Here is a 12,500-nt window from a genome sequence, read left to right on the forward strand (position 1 = left end):
GGGTGGTCTATAGGCTCTATGTTTAGGTCAGCCAAGGGCAGCCAAACCCTTAGCTCCTGACCTGGCCATCCTCCATGCAACATCACTCTTTATAATAACACAGTGTGGATAATAGTCAAATCCAGAGAGTTCATTTAATACTCACAGGTCAATTTTGCATGCTCTGAGTTACATTAACACTCCATATACACCCATTTTGAACCTTATCTTCATATCCTAACTAATTCTCAGCATAAGATGGCAATGGCATCACATCTATCTGCTCTGTCTCATAGGTGGGCTGCGGACAGAAACCTGCCTTCAAAAGATATCATTGGTGGGGATTTGGTGTTCTTTCATCAATAACAAAAATGTATAAAAATAATCATAATTGTGACAAAGCTGTAGGTGAGTCGCAGAAAGCATGAATGCTCAAAACTGGGAACATCATGGAACACGTTGTGTGATGTATCGACTACAGTATGTTATGTTGTGTTACGGTGCATGCCATGGTATACTGTAAAATGTACAAATGTACACTTGGTAAGGGTTTGTACACTCAACTCACAAGATACAAATAGATAAATGTAAATGTAAAACAAATGAAAAAAATAATAACTCTTTAACATTTACCCACTGTGAATCTAGGACACTTTTTCCCATTCCATTCCATTTGAAAAGGCCTTGTCAATGTAGTCACAAAGGAAGGGAGTGTTCTGACCACAGAACAGCTTTAAAAACAGAGCTGTCCTGTAGGTGTAGGAGTGTGTGTTACTTAACAGTATATTTATACTTTGTGTTCAGGACTTGTGAGCAGAAGTCCCATGATTAATGACTTGTAAAGTTGTATTGTGCTGTATTGAGTAGGAGTGGACAGTTACACTCACGCACTCACACACACACACACACACACACACACACACACACACACACACACACACACACACACACACACACACACACACACACACACACACACACACACACACACACACACACACACACACACACACACACACACACACACACACACCCACACCCACAGGAAAGGCTTCTGTTTGTTCAACTGTGTGCAGATGTGATGTAAAATAAATGTCTAGTGATGGGAAGTGCATGACTGATGCTTAAAGGATGGAAGCTTAAAGGATACTATACACAGAGTGGGAGTTTCTGACAAGGAAATAGAAGAGGAGGGAAGAGTAGAGAAGAGAAGAGAAGAGAAGAGAAGAGAAGAGAAGAGAAGAGAAGAGAAGAGAAGAGAAGAGAAGGAACAGGTCTACTTACATTGATGTCCTTGCCAGCCCAATTGCATTCCTCCCTCCAGTCAACAGGGGCAGGCCAGTATATCTGGAATACAGAGGTCAAAGTTCAGATGGCCATGCTGACCGTATTTATACAGTATCTGATAATAGCTTCATTCCACTTGTTCCACTTTCAGAAGTTGAAAGATCTTGTTTAATCAAGCCAACCAAGTGTACGTTGTGTAAGAAGACCTCAACTCTTCTTTCAGCCAACGGCTGTTCTCTACCTCTTATCTCTGTACTCTTCTTCAAACTTCTCTCTCTCTCTCTCCTCTAATTCTTCTCTCCTACGAGCCAACAAGGCTGCATCGTCACTCTGCCCTTGTCCTGGCCTCCTCTCCTCTCCTCCATTTCTCCTCCCCTCAGCCTTTAATCGCTTCTACACTTGCACACCACATCGCTCCACATGTCCACACCATAGTTAAAATCCACATAACCAGCAGGGGAAAAACAGAAGGACCTGCACGCCCTGAAAACCAAACAGCTCTATCAAATCTAATCTGACGCACCACACTCATAATTCAGTCTGTCTAACACTGTCAGATGCAGGTTTATGTTTGCAGGGTGTACTTTGTATATTATGCAGTTATGGTTGTGTGTGTGACACACACAAGTCCATACTTGTGTACACACTACACATATGTCAGTATACTTGAGCGTTGAGCATTATGTCTATGTGTATCAGTGTATGGATGCAAGTGCGTGATCATATTTCTGCAAACAGGTTGAAGTCAGGCCAATATAAAATCCAGTGTGATGTGTCAGGTGCCAGTGTGTCTCAGTATCAAAAGAGCCCGCTTTAATAAGGGAAAAGATCTAATCTATATCTGTAACACAAGTATTGTGTGTGTGTGAGTGTGAGTGTGTGTGTGTGTGTGTGTGTGTGTGTGTGTGTGTGTGTGTGTGTGTGTGTGTGTGTGTGTGTGTGTGTGTGTGTGTGTGTGTGTGTGTAGAGTGAAGTTTTACATAGAACCTGACACTTTGACCTCTGATCTTGATGCTGATTGGATGGTAGAAATATCCATCAAAGTCTGTCAGTCAGATAGAAATCACCTCAACATTCCTTCCCAGATTCCTTTTCTTGCCCTCCTTATCACTAACTCTGACTATATTAACCACATATTTCACATACTCACACTCTTTTATTATCCCTCTCTCTCTCATAAATGTCTGTACCTTCATGTGAGACCACCCAACAATAGTACACACAGTAACATTCTCAGTGGCAATGTATTCATCTTTTAAGTACTGTATTTCAGCTGGACCGCTGAAAATAGCTCAACTTTTTTGTAGCTTTTGTCACATATCAAGTGTCACGTGTCAATTTGACGTTCCATGTTGCTGGCTTCCATTGAAAATGGCTTGTAGCTCGTCACTTTGCCGCTATTGTGAAGGCAGCATCAGTGTAGAGATGTAACCAAACGGACCCGTAAAGGGCGCTCTCTGGGTTACAAATGGATAAAGAAACGCTGAGGATTTGACTGTGTGCCCTTCGTTTATGATCAGGTTCCACGAGGTCATCAAACATCAAACTCCACTAAGCTGCTTGGTCAGCTCTTTTGCTTTCACCAACCTTCTGCTCCTGCTTTGCGATGTTGTCCAATGAAAGCGAGAGCAGGAAGTTCCTGGCCCCCACGAAGAGTCGGCCCCTCTCCTCGTCCAACAGCAGAGCGCTGAAACAGCACGAGCGCTCCAGCTCGAACCTCCGCACTCCATGGAACTGCTGCAGCTCTGGAAGAGATCAAAATAGATCCGATTAGACATCATGCAAAACTGGCGTCTCTCCTAACATCGATCACTTGGAATGTGATCATGCTTATTCAGCATGCACACACATTCCAGTGGTGTAAAGTAACTAAGTACATTTACTCAAGTACTGTACTTAAGTACACTTTTGAGGAATTCAGAGGCAAATATTGTACTTTTACTCCACTACAATTATTTGACAACTTTAGTTACAAGTTAATTTGCAGATATAAATTATTACATACATTGCTACAACATACATTAACCACTTTAGCCCTATTTTATACATAGGCTATTTGAAAATAGCCAATCTACAAGCTCACAACGCGTCGCATCGTGACGCGTTGTGAGCTTGTAGATCTGCTATTTTCAAACATTTTAGTACTTTTACTTTTGGTACTTAAAGTACATTTTTATACCAATACCTTTGTACTTTTACTCAAGTAAATTTAGAATTCTGGACTTTTACTTGTAACAGAGTATACTTCTACATTGCAGTATTGATACTTTTACTTAAGTAAAACATTTGAGTACTTTTTCCACCACTGACACATTCACACAACCATTCAACAATTCACTATGGATGGCGCCGACATCCCATAATAATACTTGGGCCCTGCCAGTTAATGTTTCCATGGTGATTCTACGGTTGCAGTGGCCTCTGGACCTCTCACAGTCACTGGATTTAGCTTTCCAGATTCAGTGGACAACTAGCCAAAAGGCTCGTCTCGGAAGGTTTGGGAGTATGTGTATTTAAATGTTATTTTTAGCTTCTTGTATACTTAATTGAAGGCAGTGAGCACTAGTTATCGGTGTGAAGATGAAAATAAATGTGTATGACAGAGCAAGTGTCAGAATGTGTGTGTGCGTGTGTGTGTGTGTGTGTGTGTGTGTGTGTGTGTGTGTGTGTGTGTGTGTGTGTGTGTGTGTGTGTGTGTGTGTGTGTGTGTGTGTGTGTGTGTGTGTGTGTGTGTGCGTTAATGTATGACGCATGTATCTGGCATGTGTACACGTATATATCTAGTGCTAAAAAGTCTTAAAAATGTCCCAAAATGTCCAATGAAAAAATGGAACAACTTTATATGAATGTTCTGTCAAACGAAGCCAAGGCCAGTTGGTTTCTAAAGCAGGATTTATATGAGAACATAAAACTGCTAACTGCTAAGTCCACTGACCCGCATTTGATCTTTTCATTACAAGCTAAACCCCAAATCTAAGTCACATGAAGTTAAAGAAGTGAAAAGTTAAAGCTTTGCTGTTCTAACATACAAACGATCCTTAGGAATGGCACCAATGACTTAAAATGACTTTCCCTCGCCTGCTGCAATGGTTTTTAATGTGGTCTAACATGGAAGCCTGAAAAGATACATGGCAGTTCACTCCTATTTATATTATTTATTTATTGAGGAATAAATATCTATTCAGTATCGAGATGATTGGAGATGCTGCTGGAGGGCTCGACGACGACATAGGAGGGGAGAGAGAGAGAGAAATACTGTAGAGATAGACAGACAGAGATAGATAAGAGAGATAGATAGGAGAGCGATAGATAGATACTGTCGATAGATAGATACAATAAGTATAGATCTGGGGTATTGTAGAGCTAGTTGTGAGCTTGTCGATCGGCTAATTTCGAAGGGAAGCGATTTGGTGTAGGGGGGAACGGACAAAGTACAGTATACCGAACCCTGGTCAACTATTAGGATTAGTTCACTAAGTATACTGTTCATTTTAGTGATAAACTACCAGTTCAGTTGTAACTGTGCCCTTCGGCCAGTAGTTCTCCTGCTAGGCAGTGGGCAGCAGAGGCCTGTGCTTCATAAAGACCTGTAACTCATCGAGCAGTAATGAAACCGTATTGGTCTCAATGGAAAGTTTTAGTGTCACAAGGCCCGGAGTGCCGTTTCACAGCCACGGCCATTCCTGCCAAGAGCACATTCTGGAGGAAAACACTACCTAAGACAGTTCATTTTGAATTAGTAGACATAAGCTATAATAGTTTAGCTCCAGCCAGTGGAAAAAAGCCCTGACGTTGCCATCAGAAGTATGTAATAGTCACAGGATTTGGAATGGCATGGCTCCCTGCAGGCCTGGGATCGAATCCCACCAAGACCTCATCTTTCATTGCTCACTGTTATTTTCTATATCTACTGTAGCTCATTTCCTATGATGCTCAAATGGATCTGTCGTTTTCATTACATATGTCTGTTTAATAGTGGTAGCATGCATAGCATACCCTATATTAGCTTAGGTTGAAGATTGATCAAAATGAGATACATATGATAAAGAATGGGTTAGACATTCCAGCGCAGCACGTGGCCTACACACTTAGTGTACGTACTAAGTGTAAAAGATATGTGTAAAAGATGTGTGCATTAGTTGCGCGCACGCAAGCAAGCTCACACACACACTGCTCACACTGTGTGAATATTGAGTGATTCCCTCCACTTTCCGTATACAGTATGTTATAGATTGTATATTATTGTATGTTTGTGTGTACAGTATGTGTGTTTGTGAGTGTAGGTGCATGTGCATTTATAAAAAGAGTTGTGATCCACAACCTCACAACACGTCATCACATCACAACGCATTGAGCACTTCTCTTTTTCGTTTTTTTCCCCGCCATTTTGCAATATTCAGGCTAAAGGCTATGGCTATTGGGGGCCCTTGCCATGGAAACATTTGGAACGCACTGATATGGGCCTACTCTGTTACAGCTTGTGCTTCACTTGAATATAAAGGAAAACAAGACAATGGAGACAGCCTTGATCTTACAGTACCTTGAAAGTTATTTACAGTAACTTATCTTATTTATGGGTGACGTCTAAAACATAAAAAGGAAAACTTCTACAGTGATAATGACCACTTTGAAAGTGTCTTAACAACTTGATGTGCCAACTGAAGTCAAAATATTTGACTCCTACCACTGTGTATGCAGTCTAGATAGAAGCGGAAGTGTGCTTCAGTGAGGTGCAGACCTGGATCTGCTCTCTGCAACAAATATAGCCTGTTCCTGTCTCCTACATGTATACTGTCTACCTCTGTCTAAACACAAGGCTCAGTGTAATTGATTGGTGCGTTGGGCCTTCACAGAGACGTAAGTCCTTGGTGTGTTAGTAAAGGCTGTAATTGCTGGCTCTTGCAAATGGAACAGATCGCTGGTTTATGTGGTTGTGTCGGGCACTGAGCCGTCATCTTATATCTCACAATACTCCAGAGATGAAACGCAACTCTGCCGCCATGTGTGTGTGTGTGTGTGTGTGTGTGTGTGTGTGTGTGTGTGTGTGTGTGTGTGTGTGTGTGTGTGTGTGTGTGTGTGTGTGTGTGTGTGTGTGAGAGTGTGGTGTTTGTGTGGCTGAAAGCCCAGCCAAGAATAACAGCAACCACAAATTACGGTTGGCTACTGTTCAGGGGTGTTTATTGTAAAAAGGATATGGCTGACTATCACATGTACCAGAGCGAGGCTACGTGTGTGTGTGTGTGTGTGTGTGTGTGTGTGTGTGTGTGTGTGTGTGTGTGTGTGTGTGTGTGTGTGTGTGTGTGTGTGTGTGTGTGTGTGTGTGTGTGTGTGTGTGTGTGTGTGTGTGTGTGTGTATATTAGCTGTATCTGTGTATAGGCAATTTTTCTCCAATTTCTTTGAGTGTGTCTTGGTGTGTGTGTGTAATCTGTGTGTGTATGCACACATGCATGCATGAGTGGGTGTGATTGCCTGTGCAAATATTGAGAGATTTCTCCCACTTTCCATGATAGATTGTATGTTTTGGTATGTTTGTGCTTGTGTGTAGTACAGTATCTGTGTTTGGGAGTGTAGGTGTGTATGTGCATATGTGAAAAGAGTACAACTTAACAGCTATTATGTGCACTGGAGCAAGGAGGGAGAGAGAGAGATGGAAAGAGAGAGAGGGGGAGAGAGAGGGAGCGAGAGAGAGAGGGAGAGAGTTTTGGGAGTGTGGAAGAATATATTTAATTTCTTTATTCTTTCCTTAAGGGTAGTGGCGTTTGCCAAGATGATCTGATATACTGTAAACACACATATCCATTTACACAAGCACAAACACCTCAATATGAGCGAATACACAACTACAAGGACACACACACACACACACACACACACAAACACACACACACACACACACACACACACACACACACACACGCTCAGACGTGCCAGTTCAAATACCGCACGGGTATCAAATGCACCCAAATCAGGCCGTTCCAACACTACTTTTCACCAATGAACAATAAGTGGATTGTGTACTTAAGCTGGAGGAACAATGAAAGCAGCCTTAAAAACATTTATTCAGTATCGCTTATTCAATTAAATCTTTCATTCCAGTTCCCTGGAGTTTCAGCCCCAGCCTTACCTTTGTAAGACAGCTTCATGCGAGGTGAGGATGAGGAGGATGTGGAGGAGGCTGAAGAGGGGGTTCGGGCGGCGGGGCTGGAAGAAGCGTGCGCGGCGGCCAGGCCCAACAGCAGCAGGGAGCTGCAGGTCACCATCATGACTGCCATCATCATCACAGTCATCATCTTGACCAGAGATAGCCTTCTTACGGTGTACGGTGTAGTCTAGTCAGTTACAGAGCTAGCTTTAGTGGTTTCCGTAGTTTTCGTTTTATGTCTAGTTTAGTCCTATGTGAAGGTTTGCACACAATGTGGCACGTCGTTAACTTCTGTTTTTCGACCCAGGACTTATTTTAGGCAGGTCTTATAATCTTGGCCTCGACGGTCCAGATTCCTCCTCTCTATCAGGCCCGTTTAGAATAGTCTGTCTGGCTTTGCTTAGCCTCGTTTAGCAACTGGTCCTCTTTGAGAAGAAAGTGACCTATACTCCAGCCTTCAAGTCCAAAACCTGTTCTCCCACTCAGTGGTCAACTACAACATGTGTCCCTTGGGTTCCGAGATGTGTCCGTTGGGTTCCGAGATGTGTCCGTTGGGTTCCGAGATGTGTCCCTTGGGTTCTGAGATGTGTCCGCTGGGTTCTGAGTTGTGTCCGCTGCTTGGTGAAGGCCGCTGCCGTTCACCAAAATGTAGAGAGAAAGACCTGAAATAGATTGAAGGAGAAAGAGTTTTAGGAGAAATGCATGCCGGACTGTTTAGACAGAGACTGTGCCAGTGCACATGTGCACATTCACACACGCGCACGCACACGCACACGCACACGCACACGCACACACACACACACACACACACACACACACACACACACACACACACACACACACACACACACACACATGCGTGCTCCCCTGGCGTCGGAGGTATATTTAGCGTGGGCTAGATTGATGCCCCTGCCAGCCTGTGTTAATGCCAGTCCCCATAATGGCTACAACACTGTAATCACTTCACATTACAGCAGGACCAAGGGACAGTATCCAACACACACACACACGCACACACACACACACACACTCCTTCACACACACACACGGTCACCTCAGAGTGTGTGTTAGAGATATGATGAATTAGTGCCATATAGCCGACACAAGAACCCACTCTATGGTGCTGCCAACCTGAAAGTGGCTTATGTCCTCTCCTCTCATTCCCCTCATTTCTCTCTCTCTCTCTCTCTCTCGTTCCCTTTCAGTCTATCCCACAGGCATTGTTGCAATGCTATGTGTTGAGAGCTTGCAGATCGGTTATATTTCAAAAACATAAATAAAAAAATAAACTGTACATCACACGCCTCATTCATCTCTCTGTTTCTCTCTCTCTGTCATCTGTCTTTGCAGACAGGTGTCACCTTTGCAGACAGGTGTCACACCACTAATGAAATGAAATGAATAAGGATCATTGGGTAGATGGGTGTACAATGAAGTGCTGTTAGACAGCAGTGTGAGTTGGAACTTGTAGAAAAACAATAAATGTAGCTTTGTCAGCAAGGAACCACAGCCAGTGAGTTCTGGATGCACGGTCGAAACAAAAAAGGCTCTATATCAACGACAACAAAAAGTCTGTAGCGACCACATGGGTTCTTTACAAAGAATCATATACAACTGTATCATAATGAATCTTTACAGACAGATCTACAGAACCTTTTCACTGTTACATAATATGTAACTCTAGTCTAAAGCATAACTGGGTTAAATCCAATTAAGCTATGGGCAAAAGCCACTATTTGCCATTTTCACACACAGTAATGAAAATAATAAGTAGCACATGTTGACTGCAGGGATTCTATCATGTAAAAAGGTACAGTATATATTTACAGAGTACACTACTATCGCAAGCCAAGATGGGAAGGACCGAGTATAGTAAGATGGACAGCAACAGAAAGACACACAGGAACAGAGGAAGAGGGGGATAGAGGAAGACCGCAAAGAGACAGAGAGGAGGGGAAAGAGAGAAACTGGTTTTGGATTAAGTATAGGTTTGATAAACCAAATAAACTGCAGCTCTCCTGGCCTAGGAACAAATCCAGTCAGAGCTTTCCTCCTGTGCCTCACCCACATTTTCCTCAGCTTTCCTACAGTACTATCTGTCTCAGTAAAACAAGGTCCCTATTTTAACGGTGGAAATTTACACCATGGCGCTTGGTCTTAACTTACACCGTGGGGTTGTGTCCAACGCAATGGTGCTATTTACAGGACGCTAAAATGTGGGCGCTATGTGTGTCTGCGCCCGGCTCCAAGGGCCCTAATTAGCCATGGGGGTGTTTTGGGCGATACATTAATAAAGCAAATCAGAATGTCACGTGCCATCACCTTTAAGAACATGAATGCACCAGGTGTGAGGCGCTGTCCTATCTAAGAGGCGGAGAGCTGAAGACGTACAGGATGCCTTTCTAGAGACAAAAGCAATGACATCATGAATGAAGTGAAATTGTACAATATCAGTTCTTCTGCTAGTTTAAGGGGGCGACAAAATAATAAGCATGATTTGTTAATGTAAAAGAAAAAACCTTCATAAAAGTGAAGTGCACAATGAAATGTGTTTTCATTCAACAGCATTGCCCTGGTATGAAATTTGAAGTGACACGTTTGGTGCTGACATGGAAAAACTCCTGAGCCATGGTTGTGAGTATGACCACACCATCTGAAAATGAGGTCATTGAGTGGGTTATGAGCCTGTATTCAAAACTATACCACTGACAACACACATGCTCTCACATACTGCGCGCACGCACACACACAGATTTTAGATTTTTTTGGACTCAGCCACAACAATAAAGTCTTTGAGTAGAGGCGGCCCACTTTACTCTATTACACCTCACATTTGGCACTCACTCCCTAACCCCCCCTCGCCTACTCATCTTTCCTTCTCTCTATCATCAGTGTCCAGCAGAACAGCAGAAGAGTGGAAGCGTCAGAGGTTTGCAGGTACTGAGGACACTCAGTGATCAGTGTGGAAAGCTTTTACACAGTGAGGAGCACAATATCACCAATCAATCTGTATGCATGGGTGAATGCATGGACATTAATGTACAGTATAAATGTCCATATACATTGTGTGTGTGTGTGTGTGTGTGTGTGTGTGTGTGTGTGTGTGTGTGTGTGTGTGTGTGTGTGTGTGTGTGTGTGTGTGTGTGTGTGTGTGTGTGTGTGTGTGTGTGTGTGTGTGTGTGTGTGTGTGTGTGTGTGTGTGTCTTCCCACCCTAATATACATGTCCCTATTCAAATATATCCAGTTACCAGCAGTCTCTCCAGACCATATTGAAGTGATCATCTGAGCCAATAAGGGCCTCTGGTCTGCTCTGAATCACTGACTACATACATATGTCTGATATGTGTCTGAGTCTAGGACAATACCTGGCCTTCATGGAGCGCACACACACGCACGCGTGCACAAAAACAGACACACACACACACACACACACACACACACACACACACACACAATATATATATATATATATATATATATTAGAGCCAGACCAATATATTGGCCATTATACAACTTTTTTGACGACATCGGTATTGTGAATTATGTCTCCCAAGTTTTAACACTTTTTCTAAATAGCAGGCAGACAGACAGACAGACAGACACACAGACAGACAGACACACAGACACACAGACAGACAGACAGACAGACAGACAGACAGATTTGTCTGCCTTTCCGCCTGTCTGCTTTGTGTTGCTGTCTGTCTGTTGGTTATCCATCTGCTTGTCTGTGCCTCTCTGTCAGTAGTGTGCATGTTCAGAATGAATACATCTATTGTGTCTGCAGCATCTGTGTGTGTATGGGTGGTGCATCAGTGGCGTTTGTGGTTGATGTATGGGCTGTGTGTGTGTGTGTGTGTGTGTGTGTGTGTGTGTGTGTGTGTGTGTGTTATCAAGGAAATATTTTGAGAAATGAGCATTAATCAGCTTTTAAGGCCAGGGACAGGCACGCACTCAATGATGGGGTCATCAATTTTAAACGGCGCCCATCTAGGCTGAGCTGTCATTTCCTCTATTGTCACTTTGAGGTAGTGGGAGATGAGGAGAAAAGGGTGGACTGAAGAAAGTCTCTCTCTCTCTCTCTCTCTCTCTCTCTCTCTCTCTCTCTCTCTCTCTCTCTCTCTCTCTCTCTCTCTCTCTCTCTCTCTCTCTCTCTCTCTCTCTCTCTCTCTCTCTCTCTCTCTCTCTCTCTCTCTCTCTCTCTCTCTCTCTCTCTCTCTCTCTCTCTCTCTCTCTCTCTCTCTCTCTCTACCCGTCCAGTCCACACTTGAAGTGGTTTAAAAGAGATCTGCTTTCTATGAATAAAGGTGATTGTGGATCAGTATGGATGCCAACCTTAATGGCTTTCGATGTGGCTCCTGGTCCTGTGATGTTGCTCAGTTGTCTTCTAACTATGAACCACAACAGCCCCATATACTTTGTTGTACAACAAATAGAAAATATAACTGAAATTATGTACGGCATAATTATCCTGCTATCACCAGCTGCAGGCAGCACACTGCTTTGAGTTAACCACTTGAGCCCCGGCATCCATATTCTGGGGGGAACATTCACCAAAAATAGAAGATCTACAAGCTCACAATGCATCGCACTAGAGATGTATGTAGATCGCTTGTAGATCTGCTATTTTTGGCTAAAACATTCGGTGCAGACAGAATTAAGCAGTCAAAGTACAAGTACAAGTCCGGTTCCCTTAGACTAGAGGGTTTAAGTAGTTCACTGTACTCTCAAAATGTACAAATGGACCCAATGGACTTGTAAGATCAGTGCTCAAGAAAAGTGTGTACAGTATGTGGAGACAGAGAGTACATACACACACACACACACATACCTGCACAGTGCACACACGTACGCATGCACAGCAGTCCAAGCTGCCTCTGAGTCCTATGAATAATAGAGCTATTGAGTCAACATATAAACAGCAGAGCTGGCATGAGCACACAGCAACACAACAAAAAAGCCCCATGAACCTCAACACGCACGCACGCACACACACACACACACACACACACACACACACACACACACACACACACACACACACACACACACACACACACACACACACACACACACACACACACACACACACA

The 12,500-nt window shown here is 43.3% G+C and overlaps 1 protein-coding gene across 2 annotated transcripts in view; it reads right to left on the minus strand.

Moving 5' to 3' along the window:
* The window catches only part of sema3b (sema domain, immunoglobulin domain (Ig), short basic domain, secreted, (semaphorin) 3B), a 97,473-nt gene that overhangs the window by 24,164 nt on the left and 60,809 nt on the right, over nt 1-12,500 (minus strand). For both annotated transcript variants that reach the window (XM_084069051.1, XM_084069052.1), the window contains exons 2-4: nt 7,392-8,071; nt 2,854-3,011; nt 1,264-1,326 (exon numbers count right to left, since the gene is read on the minus strand). In XM_084069051.1, the coding sequence (XP_083925177.1) occupies nt 1,264-1,326; nt 2,854-3,011; nt 7,392-7,557 (387 nt within the window). In that variant the 5' untranslated portion in view covers nt 7,558-8,071. The remainder of the gene's footprint in view (nt 1-1,263; nt 1,327-2,853; nt 3,012-7,391; nt 8,072-12,500) is intronic.

Source organism: Gymnoscopelus microlampas (assembly GCF_963454915.1).
Source record: "Gymnoscopelus microlampas genome assembly, chromosome: 10".
Lineage (NCBI taxonomy): Eukaryota > Metazoa > Chordata > Actinopteri > Myctophiformes > Myctophidae > Gymnoscopelus > Gymnoscopelus microlampas.